This window comes from Bactrocera tryoni, unplaced genomic scaffold, assembly GCF_016617805.1.
Source record: "Bactrocera tryoni isolate S06 unplaced genomic scaffold, CSIRO_BtryS06_freeze2 scaffold_7, whole genome shotgun sequence".
Taxonomy (NCBI): domain Eukaryota; kingdom Metazoa; phylum Arthropoda; class Insecta; order Diptera; family Tephritidae; genus Bactrocera; species Bactrocera tryoni.
The window spans coordinates 12703069-12726153 of record NW_024396366.1 but is presented as its reverse complement, the minus strand read 5'-3'; the positions used below and the strand labels follow the sequence as shown (position 1 = coordinate 12726153).

At 37.8% G+C, this 23085-nt stretch overlaps 2 protein-coding genes across 2 annotated transcripts in view; both read right to left on the bottom strand.

Moving 5' to 3' along the window:
- Positions 1 to 23085, bottom strand: part of LOC120781719 (voltage-dependent L-type calcium channel subunit beta-2) — a 616781-nt gene that overhangs the window by 19122 nt on the left and 574574 nt on the right. The window lies entirely within an intron of this gene.
- On the bottom strand, positions 7577 to 8729 carry LOC120781721. The gene is made up of 2 exons (XM_040113963.1): positions 8313 to 8729; positions 7577 to 8258 (listed from the first exon to the last, which is right to left on the bottom strand). Exons 1-2 carry the CDS (start codon positions 8725 to 8727, stop codon positions 8230 to 8232), a joined length of 444 nt encoding a protein of 147 aa, XP_039969897.1. The 5' UTR covers positions 8728 to 8729; the 3' UTR covers positions 7577 to 8229.

The following is a 23085-nucleotide window of genomic DNA, read 5'->3' as shown; positions in this document are numbered from 1 at the left end:
ACTAAAACATGGTACCACGGGGAGCAGCCGCCCCTGAAGTTCGCTTCAGTCTGCTCATTGGGTCTTGGCCCTTTGGGGAAATTCGTGGTGGCTGTGGTTTAAACCTAAATGCAGGAAGGGAAATTGTCCAATGTGGAGTCGCACTGCGGCCGGGTGCCGGACCCAGAGTACGGCAGAGGTTTTAGATGGGCCTCGAACCCGACCAAGGTGGCTAGGGTGTCTTCTTTGGTTTTCACCCGAACCGATTGGAACCAAAGTGTATGTGTGTGGGGCGGCACTCATACCTTGGTTTCTTCCAGAGTGTAGTGTTGTGCATGCACTTACACTTTGGGGCGCTGATCAACGTATTAATTTGATCTATGTGCTCTTAGCAATAGATAGCACCGTGGATTTGAGTCTTCGCAGGCAGATACCCACGTAAAACACATTGACAGTTGTCAACAGTGACGTGAGAGCCAAGTCGCGAGTGCGATGACTGTTTGTTTGATGACAGGAGATATTCCGTTTTGCCTTGTTCACTGCCAGACCCATTTTCTGTGCTTCCTTGTCCAGCCTGGAGAAAGCAGAACTAACTTCGCGGGTGTTGAGGCAGATGATATAAATATCGTCGGCATACGCCAACAGCTGTACACTCTTATAGAAGATGGTACCTTCTCTGTTTAGTTCTGCAGCTCGTACTATTTTCTCCAGAAGCAGGTTGACGAAGTCGCACGATAGAGAGTCGCCATGTCTGAAACCTCGTTTGGTATGGAACGGCTCGGAGAGGTCCTTCCCGATCCTGACGGAGCTTTTCGTGTTGCTCAACGTCAGTTTACACAGCGGTATTAGTTTCGCGGGGATACCAAATTCAGACATCGCGGCATAAAGGCAGCTCCTTTTCGTGCTGTCGAAAGCAGTTTTGAAATCGACGAAGAGGTGGTGTGTCGATTCTCCTTTCACGGGTCTTTTCCAAGATTTGGCGTATGGTGAATATCTGGTCGGTTGTTGATTTTCCAGGTCTGAAGCCACATTGATAAGGTCCAATCAGTTTGTTGACGGTGGGCTTTAATCTTTCACACAATACGCTCGATAGGACCTTATATGCGATGTTGAGTAGGCTGATCCCACGGTAGTTGGCGCAGATTTTGGGGTCTCCTTTTTTATGGATTGGGCATAGCACACTTAAATTCCAATCGTTGGGCATGCTTTCGTCCGACCATATTTTACAAAGAAGCTGATGCATGCCCCTTATCAGTTCTTCGCCGCCGTGTTTGAATAGCTCGGCCGGCAATCTGTCGGCCCATGCCGCTTTGTTGTTCTTCAGGCGGGCAATTGCTATTCGAACTTCTTCATGGTCGGGCAATGGAACGTCTGCTAAATCGTCATCGATTGGGGAATCGGGTTCGCCTTCTTCTGGCGTTGTGCGTTCACTGCCATTCAGCAGGCTGGAGAAGTGTTCCCTCCATAATTTAAGTATGCTCTGGGCTTCGGTCACTAGATCACCTTTGGGGGTTCTACAAGAGTATGCTCCGGTCTTGAAACCTTCTGTAAGCCACCGCATTTTTTTGTAGAATTTTCAAGCATTACCGCTGTCGGCAAGCTCATCAAGCTCTTCGTACTCACGCATTTCAGCCTCTTTCTTTTTCTGTCTACAAATGCGTCTCGCTTCCCTTTTCAACTCTCGGTATCTATCCCATCCCGCACGTGTTGTGGTCGATCGTAACGTTGCGAGGTAGGCAGCCTGTTTTCTCTCCGCTGCGACACGGCACTCCTCGTCGTACGTAATTTGAAATGCCGTCCCACAATTCCCTTATACCGAGTTGTTGACGAGTGCTCTCAGAGAGCAGGAGTGCAGCCGAGTAGAAAATCGTTCGGCTGTCTGTTGTGATTACAGCTTCTCGACGTCGAACCTTCCTTGTGTTTGTTGGCGTGCGTTTTTTGCTGCACAGGGGCGGGTGCGAATCTTGGCTGCAACAAGATAGTGGTCCGAGTCGATGTTAGGACCTCGGAGCGCACGCACATCTAAAACACTGGAGACGTGTCTTCCGTCTATCACAACATGATCGATCTGGTTGGTAGTTTTTCGATCCGGAGACAGCCAGGTAGCTTGATGAATCTTTTTATGCTGGAATCTAGTACTAAAGATAACCATATTTCGGGCCCCGACGAAGTCAATCAGCCTCAACCCATTTGGGGAAGTTTCGTCGTGGAGGCTGAATTTACCGACCGTAGCGCCAAAGATAACTTTTTTTGCACACCCTGGAGTTAAAGTCGCCAAGCACGATTTTGACATCGTGGCGGGGGCAGCTCTCATAAGCGCGCTCCAAGTGCTCATAGAAGGCATCTTTGGTCACATCGTCCTTCTCTTCCGTCAGGGCGTGGGCGCAAATCAGCGATGTGTTGAAGAACCTCGCTTTGATGCGGATTGTGGCTAGACGTTCATTCACCGGAGTGAATGATAGTACTCGGCGACGGAGTCTCTCTCCCACCACGAATCCAACACCAAACTTGCGCTCCTTAATATGGCCACTGTAGTAAATGTCACAAGGACCTACTCGGCTCTGTCCTTGTGCCGTCCATCGCATTTCTTGGACGGCGGTGATGTCAGCCTTTATTTTCGCGAGGACATCAACCAGCTGGGCAGCGGCACCTTCCCAATTAAGGGTCCGGACATTCCAGGTGCATTCCCTCAAATCGTAGTCTTTATTTCGTTTGCCATGGTCGTCATCAAAAGGGGGGTCTCTCATCCGAGGCTGTCGTTTAGTTTCCATTGGTATTGTTTATACGTGGCGGGTCGCAAACCCAGCGCACAACCCTATGTAGGGGAAGTAATTACTATTATTTATATAAATAATCATTGGTGGACGTAAACTTATTTGCTATATATACATATTTTAAATTATTATCTAACGCGCTGTGTACAGTTCCATCTAATGATATAGGATTTTGTTATGCTACTTTTTTACTTTCAATTTTACTATTTTCATAATTATTGTATATATCTTTATCTACGAAATTTTCATTATTTAAAACAAAGTATCTGCATATAGTATCAGCAACAGTATTATCCTTTCCCTTAATATAAGTAATTTCAAAACCATATTCATTTCGTAGAATTTTCCACTTTTTTTTTTTGTTTTTTTTTTTTGTTAAATTGAAAAAGGTAATTTAATTACAATTACAATTTATATATATATCACTAGCGGTTAAGCCATCAGCTTAATTTTCCACCTTTGTAGCTTTTTATTCTTTTTCTTCTTAATTGGCGTAGACACCGCTTACGCGATTATAGCCGAGTTAACAACAGCGCGCCAGTCGTTTCTTCTTTTCGCTACGTGGCGCCAATTGGATATTCCAAGCGTAGCCAGGTCCTTCTCCACCTGGTCCTTCCAACGGAGTGGAGGTCTTCCTCTTCCTCTGCTTCCCCCGGCGGGTACAGCGTCGAATACTTTCAGAGCTGGAGTGTTTCCGTCCATCCGGACAACATGACCTAGACAGCGTAGCCGCTGTCTTTTAATTCGCTGAACTATGTCAATGTCGTCATATATCTCGTAAAGCTCATCGTTCCATCGAATGCGATATTCGCCGTGGCCAACGCGCAAAGGACCATAAATCTTTCGCAGAACTTTTCTCTCGAAAACTCGCAACATCGACTCATCAGTTGTTGACATCGTCCAAGCCTCTGCACCATATAGCAGGACGGGAATTATGAGTGACTTATAGAGTTTGGTTTTGTTTGTCGAGAGAGGACTTTGCTTCTCAATTGCCTACTCAGTCCGAAGTAGCACCTGTTGGCAAGAGTTATCCTGCGTTGGATTTCTAGGCTGACGTTGTTGGTGGTGTTTACGCTGGTTCCAAGATAGACGAAATTATCTACGACTTCAAAGTTATGACTGTCAACAGTGACGTGAGTTCCAAGTCGCGAGTGCGACGACTGTTTGTTTGATGACAGGAGATATTTCGTTTTGCCCTCGTTCACTGCCAGACCCATTTGTTTTGCTTCCTTGTCCAGTCTGGAGAAAGCAGAACTAACGGCGCGGGTGTTAAGGCCGATGATATCAATATCATCGGCATACGCCAGCAGCTGTACACTCTTATAAAAGATGGTACCTTCTCTATTAAGTTCTGCAGATCGAACTATTTTCTCCAGAAGCAGGTTAAAAAAGTCACACGATAGGGAATCGCCTTGTCTGAAACCTCGTTTGGTATCGAACGGCTCGGAGAGGTCCTTCCCTATTCTGACGGAGCTTTTGGTGTTGCTCAACGTCGGCTTACACAGCCGTATTATTTTTGCGGGGATACCAAATTCAGACATCGCGGCATAAAGGCAGCTCCTTTTCGTGCTGTCGAAAGCAGCTTTGAAATCGACGAAGAGGTGGTGTGTGTCGATTCTTCTTTCACAGGTCTTTTCCAAGATTTGGCGCATGGTGAATATCTGGTCGGTTGTTGATTTTCCAGGTCTGAAGCCACACTGATAAGGTCCAATCAGTTTGTTGACGGTGGGCTTTAATCTTTCACACAATACGCTCGATAGAACCTTATATTCGATGTTGTTTGCTTTGTATTAGCCTCCTTAATATTATGCAGCCAAGTTAAAGGCGTATGGTCCGTTTGTATTACGAACTTTCGACCATATAAATAAGTTCGGTAATGTTTCACAGACCATACCATGGCAAGGGCTTCTTTCTCAATAGTACAGTAACGAATTTCGTGATCGGACAATGTACGAGAAGCGTAGCATATTGGGTGACTATTTTGATTCAAAACAGAGCCAACGGCAAATTGCGAAGCATCGGTGGTGAGTAAGGTGGGCCAAAAATAGTTTTTATTTTTTTTTTCTTAGTTACCATTAAAATCTCGTCCGACATGACAAAAAACAAGTTCTGGTAAGACCTGAGCCCTTAATATTAATATTAAGAGGTGCCTCATTGATATTTTTGATACAGGAAATTTTGTTTTTTTGTTTGGATTTTTATTGTACACAAACAAATATTTGGTAAGCGAGTATCAACACCTATTCTTATAGGAAATTTACCGATCTACAAAAAAAGTCTAGGACATTTTTTGGCTGAGTCAACTCATTCAAAGTTATTCGTAGTTAAAGTCCAACAGAAAATTATAAAAAATGATTTCCACAATTTTTCATCTTATATTACAAATTAATGGCTAATAAACAGAACAAATCATATTTTTCGTAAAACTTATCACATGTTTAGCGATGTAACCATAGAATTTTCATAAAATATCGATAATCGTTTAATAAAATCAATTTTTTAAGTACTTAGTTGAAACAAAATCTTTGAACTCTACTCAAATTTCAATGTTGGAATGGACGATAGTACTGTTAAAGAAGTATTATCAAATAGCAAACAAACATTCGTAACCTTGATTGAAGAAAATTTACGGGTACGAATTCATAAACTAGACTTTATAAAAATTATAAACGCAATGTGTTCTTAATGAACATACCAGAGTTTCCTCACTCAACAAGCCAATTTAAATTGAAATTTGTATGTCTACTTTATAGGTTTGTCAACCAAGAGATGACTATAAAGAACTTCTGGAGCTATCGCTGATTTTTTTGGAGGAAAAGCCAAAACCGAACTTTACGTTTAAATATCCAGGTCCAGTTCATCATGCTCGTTGGATGGCGAAAGCCATTTATTCGTTAAAAATTTTTCTCTTTAGAGAAGAATTTAAACTAACAGCGCGAGAATTCAATGGCTTACGTGAAGTTTGTATTTTTCTCGTTAAAATTTATTTAAAAGCTTGGTACACTACTCCATCTGTGATTTTGGCACCATACAATGACCTGACTTCCATGCAAGACTTAGTTGAGTATAACACTGTGAACAGCTCCGTATCAAAGTCAATGACGATATTTCAAACATTTGATTTACCTACTGACTTCATTGACAAAAATGTGGAATCTTGGTCACAGGATGAAAGCTATCAAGAGAATCAGAAAACGATAAGTTTTATTAAAAATATGATTTGTTATGTTAATTAGCCATTAATTTGTAATATAAGATGAAAAATTGTGGAAATCAGTTTTTATAATTTTCTGTTGGACTTTAACTACGAATAAATTTGAATGAGTTGACTCAGCCAAAAAATGTTCTAAACCTTTTTTGTATATCGGTAAATTTCCTATAAGAATAAGTGTTGATACTCGCTTGCCAAATATTTGTTTGTGGACATTAAAAACTCAAACAAAAAAACAAAATTTCCTGTATTATTTATATGGGAAATCGAAAATATCGATGAGGTACCTCTTAATATTAATATTAAGAGCTCCGGTCTTACCAAAACTTGTTTTTTGTCACGTCGGATGAGATTTTCATGGCAACTAAGAAAAAAATAAATAAAAACTATTTTTGGCCCACCTTAGTGGTGGGTCTGGCGGTTGTAAGACAGATTCGCTGGCTATGTCTTTTCAAGTTATTAAAAGAGTTCGAAACCCGATATTTTGAAAATTTAAAACAGAGTTTCCCTTTCATAATCTCATAAGCTACTTTTGCGTGGCCCCGTATAAATTTACGGTAATATCCTGTGATACCTAAGAATATTTTTATTTCTTTAAAACAAGTAGACGGTTTCATATTTTCAATAGATTTTATCTTTGAGGGATCCGGCTTTATACTTTCTCAGGACACGACCTGTCCCAAAAATTTTGTTGATAATGCAGCGAATTGGCATTTGTTAAATTGAATTTTTAAATTAGAAGCACGTAAAGTATTCAAAACCTTTTTAATAGAAAGAATATGTTCTTCAAAACTTGTAGAGAATATTCAAATGTTTGTATGTTCTTTAAGTATGCGATAATCAATAACTACACGCCATTGTGGTTTTCCACTTTTATCAGCCTTTTTGAGTACAACCCATAATGGCGAATTGTAGGGACTACTCCTATTACTGGGAACGATTATTTCTTGCTCTGACATATCTTGTATCTGCCTCTCTACCTCTTCGCGATGTACCACTGGATATCTATAAAGTGGACTGTATCGCTTTTTGTTGTTATTCTACTAAGTAATGGGTTGTCAAAAAAGTCTTGCGGTATTTTTATTGAATTTTTTCTTTTATTGAAATTGAAATGAATTTTTGATGACTCATGCCCAGCTCTTGACCGATGCTACGGCTGCTACTATGCCGGTCTCTTTCGACCAATTCAGCGATTTTATCGCAATTTTCGACAACAGGACTTCCGGAGCGTGGCGCATCTTCGTCCACCTCTACACCAAAACGAAAACGTTGAAACCATCGTGGTGCGGTGGAAATGGAAACTGTATCGGGTCCATAAACTGCATAAATTTTATTGGCGGCTTGAGATGCATTTTTGCCTTTATCGTAGTAGCACTGTAAAATATGCCGTATTTTCTCTTTATTTTGCTCCATGTTTGCGACGCTATAACTCACGAACGACTTAAAAGAAACGACAATCAATCAAACACCTGTTAGCGCGTGAAATGAGCTTTCCAAAAAGGTATAGCATGACCCGATGCGACGAATAAAACTAGAACTACGCGCTTTCAGCGCCAACTAGCGAAAATACCGCAAGACTTTTTGACAACCATTATTAGTGTATATTTGAGTACATGCGTAATGCATATGGATGCATACGTGCTTCATACACTGCCGATCAACTGAATAGGTTCGCATAAATTCGCTTGCATTTTCATAAATTTTTCATCACATATTGATCGTACGCATGTTTTTTTAAAAACGTTTTAATTTTACTATATTTCTGTCAATTAGTGTGCCCTAGTAAAGAACCGCTTGCTAAGTACCGTTACTTTGCATATTCTGTTTTGCTATTTATTTCGCTAATTTCTGTGCAATTGTTTGGTTCAACTGAATAGGTACAGCTGAAAGATTTTTAGTTTGCGATTAAACTTGGCAGTGTGGCGACACATTTTTGATACAAATTTTTTATTTCATATATTTTCTTTAAATTAAATGAAAAATGGGACGCGAACAACAATTATCCGAGTATAAAAGAGGCCAAATCGAAGCATATCGTGAAAGTGGTCTTAGCCATCGCAAAATGGCTCAAAAAATTGAATGGAGCCAAAATCTTGTGAGTAACTTTTTGAGAAACAAATCAGAATATGGCAAGAACATGAAAGGCGGAGTCAAACACGTCCCACGCCGCAGTCAGGAGGCATATTGTGCGAGCTGCGTCCAATTCACATCTTTCAGCACCCAAAATTAAAGAAATTTGCGGTGTTACAGCCAGTGTGTCTACAGTTAAACGAGTGATTTCGTCGGCTGATCATCTAAAACGAATTACACTTAAAAACCACCGTTAAATGATGCACGTAAAGCTTTACGTCGATGAGCGCGTCGTGGCGGAGATGGCCGTGTACGTGTTGTGGTTGGTTGGGTGCGTTGTCGACGCCGGATAAGATCGCTGCGTAATCTGGTACGGGAGTTGGTGCGATTGGCTCGTGTGGGAAATCGATGAAACAAAGTGGGGTGCGGCCTGTGGCAATATTGACAGGCACCGTCGGCCCAGCACTCTATGGTGGCGTGGTCATCTGCCAGGCAGGTCATGCAATGCCCGTGGGCCCTTGCAACCTGTTGTCGTTGAGCGGGCTTCATGCTCTTAAAAATTGTACATCCTTTCAGGGCGTGTAGGCGATGGTACAGGCTGCAACATGGAGGCCCCTGTGGCTCCAATGGCTGCTCTATAGCGACTTCGGACCTTACGGTGTTGGAAGTGGTTTGGGTCTCCTCTACGTCCATTTCTATGGGAATATAAAATTGCATTAAATTGATTTTATTTATAATTTTAGAATGTAGTTGTTGTAACTACATATCTATACATATGTATATGTATAATTGCTTGATCTTTAAAGCGCTTGTTTGAGTTTATTTTTATATACGGATTGTAAAGCGGGTTAATTTCGAATTAGCGAAATTGATTTATTATTTTTTCGATTTGGGGTTTTGGTTAAAGTTGTTCTTCGCTGTTTGGAAGAAAACACAGTTTAGTGACTGGTCGAGCTAATATGCCGGTTTGTGTTCAAACATCGACTACTCATATGTGACCATCTGATCCTCGATGAACCTTTTCAATGTGACCTAGTCGCCATTCTGTTGGAGGAAGGCATTCGTCCTGTATGATGACGCATTTTCCTGCATTGGCTTCCTTCTGGGCTGTTTTCCATCGATATCTCTTATGGAGATCTTTGAGATAGTCTTCCTTCCATCTGTGGCTAAATTCGTGATGGAGAATATTGATTCTTTCCCATCGATTTATTAAAGTAAGTGAGTCTCAGGTATGGCGAGAAGAGGAGCTCCTCTGAGGAAGTGTCCAGGTGTAAGAGATGTGAAATCGGAGTTATCTTGCGAGAGGGGTGATATATGTCTTGAATTTAACACGGCTTCCTCATAATTGAATTTATGATTACCAACCGTTTTCTTTAAATGGGACTTAAAGCTTTTTACTGCTGATTCCCAAAGTCCGCCCATGTGTGGAGAGCATGGAGGTATAAACTGCCAATCGATCCCTTGGGGTTCATATCTGTTAACTATTTCAGGGGAGACTTCTTTCGTGAAGTTTATAAACTCCTCTCTGTTGCTCTTTGAGCTTCGACAAAGTTTTTCCCATTGTCGCTCATTATTTTTGAAGGAAATCCGCGTCGTCCGACAAAGCGTGCAAATGCTGCAAGAAAAGTCGCAGTTGTCAGATCTGAACAAAGCTCGAAGTGTACTGCCTTTGACGTAAAACATACAAAGACAGCCACAAAACCTTTTCTAAATGAAGAAGACCTTAACATCGAGGCCTTTATCTGGAAAGGTCCAGCAAAATCTACCCCAGTGATGGTAAAGGGTAGAGCATAGTTGCAGCGTTCAGGTGGTAAAGCTGCCATGATCTGCGTACGCATTTTGTGTTTGTGCATGGTACATGGTTTACACATGAAAATCGTCCTTTTGATTTGTGGCTTTAGCCACGGTATATAAAATTCTTGACGGACCATTTGTTGCATTAAGCGATGCTCACCATGCAGTGTAAGCTGGTGCAGATATGCTAGAAATAGGTACGTAAAACGCGATTTCTCTGGAATAATGAGGAGTTCGCTAATCTTCCATTTGCCCTTATTAATCCCTTAGAGTCCAAGGATGGATTTAAAACTGAGCTTTCTTTTTCGAGAGGTCGCTTTTCAAGCAACTTTGATTTCTCTTTGCTGAAATAGTGAGTTTGTGTATATAATATTAGACTGACCTTAGCATGTTGCAAGTCGGAATGCGTTAGTTGTACGCAAGGATCCTTTGGTGCTCCTTTCATTTTTTGTTTAAATCTTTGAATGAATTGGTTCATATAAGCGACTACCCTTAGTGCTCTAGGAAATGATGAAAATCTGTGGAGAATATTATCCCCTTCTGGAGTGATATGAAAATTTCCTATTTTCCTACTTTCCGGAGGTATGATATTCCGAGCAGGAGACTTTGGCCAGAATTCTGGTGATTCTGTTAGCCATGTGGGACCGTTCCACCAGAGTTTAGTGCTGGTGAAGTGCAGTGGCTTGCAATCTCTTGTCCCAAGATCCGCCGGGTTATCTGCACTTGCAACATGTTTCCATTTTGCTGAGCCAACTAAGTCTGAGATTTGAGATACTCGGTTAGATACATAGGTCTTCCAGGTATAGGGTGGTTTTTCTAACCATGCTAAAACTATCTCTGAGTCTGACCAGAAATACATTTTATGATCGTTTAATTTGAGATGGGTTTGGACGTGTGTAATTCTGCGTGATGTTAGGGGTGAAATTTACCCATCGAGGGATTCGAATTTCGGATATGGTATGTAAGTTGTTAGCAAATTGAACCCATTTCGATAAACGTAAGGGTTTTACTGGGTCATCCCATTCAGTGCCATCTTGCCACAATTCTTGAATGAGGATTTTAGCTTGAATCATTATTGGCGAAAGCCATCCTGCGGGGTCGAAAAGTTTAGCCACCGAGGAAAGTATTGAACGTAAAGGCAGACAAAGCAGATATTGACTCAATTGTATATGAGAATTGATCTGTTATCGCATTCTTTTGAATCCCTAAAGTTTTGGTGGTACTATCTTTTTCAAATTTAAGGAAGTCTGTACCTAATAAGTCGTCTTTTTTAATGTCTTTTATTATTTCGGGATGATTTGATGTAAATTTCTTTAGCGGGAAACCTGCTGAATTTAATGCTTTGATCACTTGCGATAGTGATAGTATGTCGTCCACGTATGTTTGTGTTTGCAACACAGAAGATGCTAAAGGCAAATTTGTTGCATTTGTTTTTGCCACTTCATGTAATGTTCTAATGGCCAAATAGGATGCACAATTGATGCCAAAGGTGACGGTTTTAAGTTTGTAGTCGATGATTGGACTATTACTTGATTTGCGGAAGACTATACGTTGGAAATCTTGGTCATCTTCATGTACTAGAATTTGTCTGTACATTTTTACAACATGAGATCAGGTTGCAATGTTGGCCCTGTGTATAGTACATCATTAAGTGATTTTGAGGCATTGAAAACAGTCGTACTTTTGATGTAATTTTATCAGGCCTTATTACTCCATGATGTGGCAGATAAAAAGATAATTATCTACCTTTAGATACCTTTTCATATGGTACAGTTTCTTCCATATGATTAAGGTCAAGATATTCGTCCATCACATTATCGTATGCCGATTTAAGCTCACTTTTCTTTATCAGGCTTTTTTCCAGGCTTAGAAATTGCTGAACTGCTGATATTCTAGAGTGGCCCAGAGCTAGTTTCAGGAAAAGCTATCGCAAAGATTAATTTTTTTTCTTTTGAAAAAGTTCGATAATTTTTTTTTTTTTAATGGGACTGAAAATATTTTGAAGTGTATCAAAGTATCTTCAGTTCACTCGCGCTTATTTGTATATTGGTATCTGCAAACGAATCAAGAACGCGAATGAGAAATACAAAACGTAAAGTTGTTTGTATGTATCTATTTATTATCGTATGTTTGCATATGCATATGCTCTATATGTTTGCTTTTGTTTAGCTTTGCTCGTACCCCCTTTTAGGTATGTATGTAATTGTTATATATGTATATATGTACGATATGTATATATATATGTTATAAAAATGTAACATATACCAAATTGCTAATCGCACATAAATGTATAAAAGCGCGGAAAAAATAGAAATAAATAATATATGTATGTTTATATATTTATGTAACTATGTATGAGTTGAAGTTGTGAGGAAAGAAATGTTATGTGCAAATGTATATATGTATGTCGCGCGGGAGATGCATACGTTTACCGGCACATTGGTACATACATTCATAAATGTAATGCCTTTTTTTCCATTATTTCTTTGTTCTTTTTTTTTATTACCTACCTTTGCTTGAATGTTCTAAGCGATCCAGCTTGTTGCTTTATAGCCCAAGGTGTATCGCTGGAAATTTGCAAGCAACGAGTACTTGTCTTTGTAAATTGTTATGGTTTCAGGTAGTTTAGTATTATTATGTGTTATAGGTTTATGCTAAATTATGTTATGTATGTAGCATATGATTGTGTATGCACATAAATATGTACATACATATATTAAAATGGGAGCATTTGTAATTTTAGAAGAATATGCTTATATATGTGTAGGTTATTTTTTATATACATATGTATATATTTGGTTTTCTTTTCGTATCTTCCGCTTTTGCTTAGGGTTTGAGCGATCCTGCTTGTTGCTTTATTTTAGAGCCCAAGGGGTATCGCAAGAATTATCGCAAGTTATACTTGATTTAGGAATTTTTTTTTTTTTTGAAATTATGTAATGAGGTGTCTAACGACACAAGCTAAGCAAAAAGCGGTTAAGAACAGTTAACGGTGTCCCGAAATACCGTCAAAACTGTATCTTAACATACATACATATATATGTGCATAAGAATGGAATTTATATATTTTTATACTCTCGCAACAATGTTGCTAAGGAGAGTATTATAGTTTTGTTCACATAACGGTTGTTTGTAAGTCCTAAAATTAAAAGAGTCAGATATAGGGTTTTATATACCAAAGTGATCAGGGTGACGAGTAGAGTCGAAATCCGGATGTCTGTCTGTCCGTCCGTCCGTCTGTCCGTCCGTCTGTCCGTCCGTCCGTGCAAGCTGTAATTTGAGTAAACATTGAGATATCATGATGAAACTTGGCACACGTATTCCTTGGTTCCATAAGAAGGTTAAGTTCGAAGATGGGCAAAATCGGCACACTGCCACGCCCACAAAATGGCGGAAACCGAAAACCTATAAAGTGTCATAACTAAGCCATAAATAAAGATATTAAAATGAAATTTGGCACAAAGGATCGCATTAAGGAGGGGCATATTTGGACGTATTTTTTTTGGAAAAGTGGGCGTGGTCCCGCCCCCTACTAAGTTTTTTGTACATATCTCGGAAACTACTATAGCTATGTCAACCAAACTCTACAGAGTCGTTTTCTTCAGGTATTTCCATATACAGTTCAAAAATAGAAGAAATCGGATAATAACCACGCCCACCTCTCATACAAAGGTTAGGTTGAAAATCACTAAAAGTGCGTTAACCGACTAAAAAAAAATGTCAGAAACACTAAATTTTACGGAATAAATTGCAGAAGGAAGCTGCACCCAGACTTTTTTTAAAAATTGAAAATGGGCGTCGCCTCGCCCACTTATGGACCAAAAATCATATCTCAGGAACTACTAGACCGATTTCAATGAAATTCGGTATATAATATTTCCTTAACACCCTGATGACATGTACGAAACACGGGTGAAATCGGTTCACAACCACGCCTTCTTCCAATATAACGCTATTTTGAATTCCATCTGATGCCTTTTCTGTATAATACGAGTACATATATACATTAGGAACCAATGATGATAGCGGAATAAAACTTTACAAAAATACGGTATTTGAAAAATATGTAAATGACGTATAATGAAATCTCGATTATCACTTTATCATGCGAGAGTATAAAATGTTCGGTGACACCCGAACTTAGCCCTTCCTTACTTGTTATATATCAAATTATATATGGAACGAGCTCACTTTTTTCCGCCAAGGGTTTTGGGTTATTGTACCTATACCCTTTTTTTTGTTTCGCTTATTTCCTTTTCTTCTTATGTATGTCCAGCGCTGTCCCTGTTGATTTGCTATTTTTTTCTTTGTTGTTTGTTGGTGTAGTCTCCCGTGACTATTTATGGTAATTGTGATTTGTGTATATGTTATCGCCTGTTTGCTATTTTAGTTTTAATGCTCGTATGTTTGTTGAACTTTGTAATTATACCGCGCCCGGTTTTGATGTTAATAGGGTTTGTTTTTGTTGTTTTGGTTTTTAGTTTATTTCGCGCCCGTTTTAATGTTAGTAGGTTTTTTGTTATTTTTGCACTCACTTTATGCTTCAATTTCTTTTATGTATCTTTACACGTCACTTTCTATTTTTTTTATATTTAAATTTCTTTTATGTACCTATATTTCCACGCCACTTTCTATTTTCCGTGATTCTGGGATTTGTTTCTTTGTTTTTCCACTGTAATTTTGTGCTTTTTATATACGTATGTATATTTGTTCACTTTAACTTTGTTCACCGTATGTTCACTTAAATTTTTTCTTTATTTTATTTTATAAATTTTGTGCTTCAAACATTTTAAAATATTTCGCACTTTCAACAGAAAGTTGTTAAAGTTTTTATATATATATATATATTTTTTTTTGCTTAGGTGCCTTTCGGAAAGGCTCGAAGGACCATTTGGTAACGTGCGCCACTAGTATACTTACTTGCTATAGTATACCTATGAGATGGAAAATAAAACGCCCTAATTTCCACACTTGTTATAAAATATTTATTTCACTGTAATATTTCACTATATAATCTTATTTTATTGTATGTATACAACACGGTGTATTTAACGAAAGTTCACTGTTGGACACTGTTGGCGAACTCGGTGCTTCACGTCACTCCCGTCACTTGGCGGTTTAATATAAAAAAGAAATTGCGATAGTTGTTGCGGATAATGAAATGATAAAAACTGAATATCTCGGACGACTGCTTTGCTTCACAGATGAAAACAGTAAGAGACCGATCCCGGTCGGATCAATCCCTTTTGATAGTTTGGGTGGTGAATATTAGCTGATTACGAGTCGTCTCGTTGATAATCGTGTGGTTGTTGTGTTGTAGTGTTGTATCGGGTGATTTTTTAAGAGCTTGATAACTTTTTAAAAAAAAAAAAACGCATAAAATTTGCAAAATCTCATCGGTTCTTTATTTGAAACGTTAGATTGGTTCATGACATTTACTTTTTGAAGATAATTTCATTTAAATGTTGACTCATGTGGTTTCAACAAGATGGCGCTACATGCCACACAGCTCGCGATTCTATGGCCATTTTGAGGGAAAACTTCGGAGAACAATTCATCTCAAGAAATGGACCCGTAAGTTGGCCACCAAGATCATGCGATTTAACGCCTTTAGACTATTTTTGTGGGGCTACGTCAAGTCTAAAGTCTACAGAAATAAGCCAGCAACTATTCCAGCTTTGGAAGACAACATTTCCGAAGAAATTCGGGCTATTCCGGCCGAAATGCTCGAAAAAGTTGCCCAAAATTGGACTTTCCGAATGGACCACCTAAGACGCAGCCGCGGTCAACATTTAAATGAAATTATCTTCAAAAAGTAAATGTCATGAACCAATCTAACGTTTCAAATAAAGAACCGATGAGATTTTGCAAATTTTATGCGTTTTTTTTTAAAAAAAAGTTATCAAGCTCTTAAAAAATCACCCGATAGTAATGAGCGGTGTTAAGTACTGTGTTTGATGCGTGTGTGTAGTGGTGTATGCTGTGAACTGTTGAGTGATGAGGTGTTGTGACGTGAAGTGATGCGATGTGACGTGAGGTGATGCAGAACGCTCATAGCTCATGTGAACACTACTATACCGACTACTAATGCGCACATAGCTGCACCAAACCAAAATTTTTTTTTTTGTAGGCCAGTGTAATTATTACAATAGTTGGAATATTTCTTATCTTATTTAACATTTGTAAAGAATATGAAAATGTTTAGATACGAGTATATTGGTATATTCCGCCTTTTTGAAGCCTTTGAACATGTTCAATTTTGAACATTCTCCCGGGCAGCAAAAGTGACTTCTGGGAAAGGGATTGCAGCTTGTATTCGTCGCTTGGTTTTCAATAGATAGTAAATGAAAATTGCTACTAGAACGCCGTTTAGAAGGAATAGCAATGATATGTGTCCGGTAACATGATGTTATTTTATTTTTAGAATAACTCCTTTGTAACGTCCAATGCATCTTTCTCCTAATTCCATTATTCCTTTCGATGGTATATTTAAAAATTCCTTTGATTTGCTGCATTCTACATCTATAGTTCCATTTGAAAATATTGGCTTGTCAAAAAAGTCTTGCGGTATTTTCGCTAGTTGGCGCTGAAAGCGCGTAGTTCTAGTTTTATTCGTTGCATCGGTCATGCTATACCTTTTTCGAAAGCTCATTTCACGCGCTAACACGTGTTTGATTGATTGTCGTTTCTTTTAAGTCGTTCGTAAGTTATAGCGTCGCAAACATGGAGCAAAATAAATATACTACGATAAAGGCAAAAATGCATCTCAAGCCGCCAATAAAATTTGTGCAGTTTATGGACCCGATACAGTTTCCATTTCCACCGCACAACGATGGTTTCAACGTTTTCATTCTGGTGTAGAGGTGGACGAAGATGCGCCACGCTCCGGAAGTCCTGTTGTCGAAAATTGCAATAAAATCGCTGAATTGGTCGAAAGAATCCGGCATAGTAGCAGCCGCAGCATTGGTTAAGAGCTGGGCATGAGTCATCAATCATTCATTTCAATTTCAATAAAAAAATTCAATAAAAATACCGCAAGACTTTTTTGACAACCCATTATGAGGTGAAGCCAACTATTACCACTTTGGAGCTTTATTTAATAGCTAGTCCAATGATCCTTTTTGAATAGACAGTTCTTTGTTGCCATGCCACGTAATATCGAGATTTCACATGACTGGTCTGAGGATGGTTTCCACGGCCAGCTTCCTTTACATATGTAATGGTTCTCCAGACACTAAATCACACTTATCCAATTCTGTTTATTGCATTAAATTTTATGCATCTAAACCGAAATTTTAAATTAGACAGCTACCTCTAACAATTGGTATCATCATTTCCTCATTATGTTGAAACGAAATTGGAATTACTCTATACAATATTGACGTCTCACGTGCGAATAATGGAATGGTTGTTTTGATCACTACTTTATTATGCATTATAGTTCCTTTTCCTCTCATAAGATTGTACACATTTTTTAGTATTTCACCTTTTTGGGCTCCTAAAAGTGTTAACTTTGGTGATAGCTCATTTTTAATTTTATATATTTCTTCGCGCATTTGAGCTGGTCGTAAAAGTTGTGGATTTAAATGTTCATGGTTCATGTCAATTAACAAATTGATAATTGAAGATTGAACATCTTCACATTCTGTCAACGTCATACTGAGTTATGTTACCATTATTTGATAAATTAATGCCATCCTCTCGGCGTTGAAATTTTTTTTATTAACTCTGAGTAGAATATATTCAATTGTCCATTCATCTTTACGAAAGTTTCTTGCGATTTCTTCATAATGTTCAACGATGAGTCAGTGACAGACGTTTGCTTCTGAATCAATTGTTTTAAACTCTTTTCGCTGTCTAATAAATTAGGTAGGTCTTTCTCTAACTCCTTTCGATCATGTGCATCCATCGTTCCAGACAGAATGTGATGAATAGTTCCTACAAACTCAAAAGGTGCTCGACGTGTCCTTTTTGCTGGACACTTTTCTCTTCTTCTTCGGAGTAGAGTGTACATATTTTATAGATAGGCCTTTTCACTATGCTATCTTGCGCCTTAATGGTTACAAATCTCACCATTCCATCAGATCCTTTATGCCTTTCAGTAATTTTTCCATCGGCCATTTAGCTGGATGAGAAGTCTCCTTTCTTATCAAAACAATTTGTCCTTCTTTGATGTTATTCATCGGTTGCCTCCATTTGTACCTTTGTTGTAAGATGTGTAGATATTCCTCTTTCCAAATCTTCCAAAATTGGCATTTAATTTTTGGAATAAGATTGCATCTATCCAATGTCGTCAAATTTCTTTCTTGAGATGGTTCTGGCGCACTCAATAAAGGTTTTCCAATTAGAAAATGCCCTGGAGTAAGTATACTGTAAACTGCGCAATTTGAGTTAACAGTGTAGTTAACTCTTCATATGTGAGAGTTTCATCTCCTATGATACGCTTAAGATGATGTTTCGTAGATTTAACACCTGCTTCCCAAATTCCTTCAAAATGAGGACTTGCCGTGGGAATAAAATGCCCCTTGATGCTTTCTTTTTCCATAATTGGTGCAATACTCTATTATTTGTAATAGCCAGTTTCAAGTCTTTGTCCAAAGATTTTGCTGCTCCAACAAAGTGTGTGCCTTTATCTGAATATACATATATGTACATTAGGGTAATTCAAAAAAATTTTTTTTTTTTTTTTCAATTGGTACTCGCAAAAATAGGTTCCTAGACACCTCTAAGAAAGCCTCTCCAAATATGAGTTTTTAATTGTAACGGGAAGGTCCTCCGCCTAACGGTTTTCTATTTTTTCTTATTATCAGATAGAAAAATTTATATCTCGCTTCCAACTACTTGAAAAAATATTTTGTTAATTAGGTTTTGTAGGAAATTGAATGCTCTAAAATATGGTCTCTTCTGATTTTTTCGTAAACCCAACCGTTTAAAAGATATTAACGGTTGAAATTTGACTATTTTGGAAAAATTCTTTTTTCTTATTAATTTTATAACTCAATGAAAAAAATTATTATGAATGATGATACACATAGTTTTGTAGGAAATTTACTGCTCTATAAAAATGGTCTACTACGATATTTCGATTAAGTTAAGCGTTTACGAGATATTCATCGTCAAACATCAATGCATATTAGGGTGATTCAAAAAAATTTTTTTTTTTTTTCGTTTGGTACCCTGAAAAATGGGTTCCTAGACACCTCTAAGAAAGCCTCTCCAAAAATCTATTCATAATAATTTTTTTTCATTGAGTTATAAAATTAATAAGAAAAAAAGAATTTTTCCAAAAATAGTCAAATTTCAACCGTTAATATCTTTTAAACGGTCGGGTTTACGAAAAAATCAGAAGAGACCATATTTTAGAGCATTCAATTTCCTACAAAACCTTATTAACAAAATATTTTTTCAAGTAGTTGGAAGCGAGATATAAATTTTTCCATCTGATGATAAGAAAAAATAGAAAACCGTTAGGCGGAGGACCTTCCCGTTACAATTAAAAACTCATATTTGGAAAGGCTTTCTTAGAGGTGTCTAGGAACCTATTTTTGCGAGTACCAATTGAAAAAAAAAAAAAAATTTTTTTTGAATCACCCTAATGTACATATGTATTGGTACTTTTTCCTCTTCTTGCAAAGAAACGCCGCAACGCAGCCAAAAATGCTTTCGTTGATAAATCGCTTACGGCTTCAAGATGAATTGCTTTCGTCGCCATGCATACAAAGACAGCAATATATCCTTTGTATGATTTTTGGCCTCTGCCTTTTGAGCAGCGTATTTGAAACGGCACTGCATAATCCACTCCGACATTATGAAATGGATGGCTGGGTATAACTCAGCATGGTGGTAAATTTCTCATTAGTTGTGTCTGCTCTTCTTGGTTATATCGAGCACAACGTACACACTTTCTCACATACTATTTTAGAATGATCCAGTACTCATTTCTGATGTGTGTTCTCATTAAATTAATGCCACCATGTAATGTTGTTTTGTGTGCTTCCTGGATGATTAACCTTGCTACATTACAATTTGTCAGTATGATTGGATGTTAAGTGTCATAAGAGATTTCAGAATTTTGCAATCTTCCTCTTACTCTTAAAATGCCATCTTCATCTACAAAAGGATATAATAATGATAATTTTGTTTTTTCTATCCAACCCCTTGCCGTTTTTTAATTGATGCATTTCATCATAAAAATCTAAATTTTGTTGTATTTTTATTACATTCTTCTTTGCGAATTGCAGCTCGTCTACTGTTAAATAATCTGTTGTTATCGTTTTTCTTCGAAGTTTATTTGTGAATCGCATCACATATGCCATCACTCTAATTAGTTTTCCATGGTCTGAAAATTTGTGTAGTATTGAGGAAAAGATTTTCTCCTCCGTTATTGTGGTTGTAGTAACAATTTTTTCTTCTACTCCTTTCGGCCAATGATCTGTATTTAATTGAAGCCATGATGGTCTTTGCCACCATAAACTGTGGTGTAGTAATTTTTCAGGTGATGTCCCTCTTGATGCAATATCTTCTGGATTTTCACTTGATTTCACGTACCTCCATTCAGCTTCCGGAATTATCTCATAGATTTTGTTTACCATGGTGCGTACAAACTTCTCTATGTTGTTTTTATTTTGAATCCATGCCAATGTAACCATCGAATCACTCCATGCATAAAATTTACACTGTAAGTTCAATGTCTTCTTTACTCTTTTTAATATATTAGCCAATAGATGTGCACCACAAAGTTTCAATTTGGATATTGTTTTCCTATTTTTAATAGGGTTTACTTTGCTTTTGGCAAGCAACAGTGTTACTTGCTGCCCCACTTTGCATATGATTTATCAGATGCGTCTCCAAACGCATGCAATTCCAAACAAGTGTTATTATTTGTACAGATTCAGCGTGGAATAGTTATTTAATCTAACATATCTAATTGTGTAGCGAATTTCAGACATTCTTTTTCTAACTCTTTGTTTAACGGCTTGTCCCAAAATCCACCTGTTCACCAAAGTTTTTGCATGAAACATCTGCCAACAATTGTTACAGATGCAAGCCAACCAAGCGGATCAAATATTTTTGCCAATTGTGATAGTATTTCCGTTATAGTCCGTTTTGTAATTTTTTCCATCTGTTGAGCTGCTGCTTTAAACTTAAACAGATCACGTTTTGGTTCCCATTGTAACGGATTGTTAGAATCCGTTTCTTCGATTTGAATAATTTCATTATCTTCCCGTGTATGATCATCAATTATTTCGGGACTATTTGATAACCATTTTCTAAAATGAAATCCCGCACTCTGTAAAGCTTGTTTCAATTTCTCTCGCAATTCTTTACATTCCTGAATAGTATGACCGCCTGTCAAGAGATCGTCCATATAAAAATCATTATTAATGACGTCATGCACGTTTTTATAGCCTTTGAAGTAAATGTTGCCAATCTCTTGTTCTAACTGCTAAATAGGGTGCTGCTGCTGTGCCATATGTAACTGTTGTAAGTTTAAACTCTTTTATTTTCTCCTTTGGATTTTCTCTCCATAGAATATACTGGTATTCCTGATCTTCCTCTCTGACTTTTATTTGCCGATACATCTTTTCGGCATCAGCACTTATTACATTTACTTATTACTTTACAATGATATCTACAATATCTTTCTGTAATCTTGGCCTGATTAGCATTACATTATTCAAACTGTGACCATTTGTAGTTTTTGCCGATGCGTCAAAGACTACTCTTAGTTTTGTTGTGGTGCTTTCTTTTTTAATTACAGCTTGATGGGCAAGTAATATTTACCTTGACCCATCTTTTCTACTTCCTTCATATGTCTCATCTTTTGATACTCCCGCATGAACTTTGTGCAGTTGTCTTTTAGATCCTTTCTTGCATCAAATTTCTTTTCCATACTGATCAGCCGTGAGACTGCTTTCTTTCTAAATTCTCCAAGCTCTTTCTCCTTTTTAAACGGAATAGCTACCATAAATCGCCCATCTGTTAAATCAATTGTTCTCGTCTGTATATAATTTTGTTCACATATGGCATCTTCTGGAGTAGGCTTCTCTTCATCTTTTTCCATTTCCCAGAATCTTTCCAAATACTCTGGTTTAAATGTTATCATAGCTGCTACTACTTTATTGCTATTAAATCTGAGTTTTATTTCCAGTCGCACTTTATGCCGTGAAACTTCCACACATTCCACTGAGACGCCGCTTATTTCAGTGGTTACCTATATTTTCGGTAATCCTAACATCTGAACTCCTTCCTCAGAAATGAGAGTTTTCTGAGAACCGCTATCAATCAAGGCTCTTAATTCCAACTCTCCTTTTGGCGTTACCATTTTTATTATTGCTGTTGCTAAAAATGTGTCTTCTTCTTTCTGTTTAGCCATATTTGATGATATTTTTTGACTTGATTTGTCTTCATGTAGTAAGGTATTGTGTGATTTGTCGCATACCATACATTTCCAAGTCCTAAAGTAACTTTTTGTTGTGTGTTGTCCTAAGCATCTAAAGCATAATTGATTTTATTTTCTCGCATCGAAGTATGTCATGCCCTTGCATTGGGCAACCTTTACAACTTTGACGAAAACTTGTCTTGGTTTATTTGTTTCGGTTGTGGAATTATAAAGTTTGTTTTGTTGTTGCGAGTTTACTCCTCGACATATGTAGATATCTTTGTGATTCTTGCATGGAGTTCCGAGTACTGTATTGATGTTCCAGAAATGAAATTACTTCCGACAAATCTTGTATTTCAGTCGGTTAATGAACGGTGTTTTCGTATTCTCGAAGTAGTTGTTTAGAAAATTTTCTTAACACCAGCTGTGCTAACACGTCCTTTAATGTTCCTTTATTCCTTATTATACTGTTGCATTAATAATCTTATAATTCTATTTTTGGTAATTCCAATTTCTCAATTTTTTTTAAGTTGATTTCTGTTTGTTTTTTCAATACTAGCAAAGTGTCGGTGATCTCAAAAGATAGATCTTCTATTTTGAAATTATTTCACGACTTGTTATATTTCATTTTCAGTTCGTCGATATTTCTCTCCATGCAGCTCCAATAGTTCTTGAGACGGTCTTCGTATCTGTCGATTTCAGTTTCGTCTCCAGTATATATATTTATTTTTGCCTCTGCAATTGAAAATCGAATTTTTTCCGCTCTTTTTTCAATTGCCTGTTCTATGAGGTCTATCATTTTATCAGTTGGGCTAATTGCCCTTGCTCCTATCTCCACCTCTTTGGATGCGAGTTCCATTTTGAGCAGCTCCTCA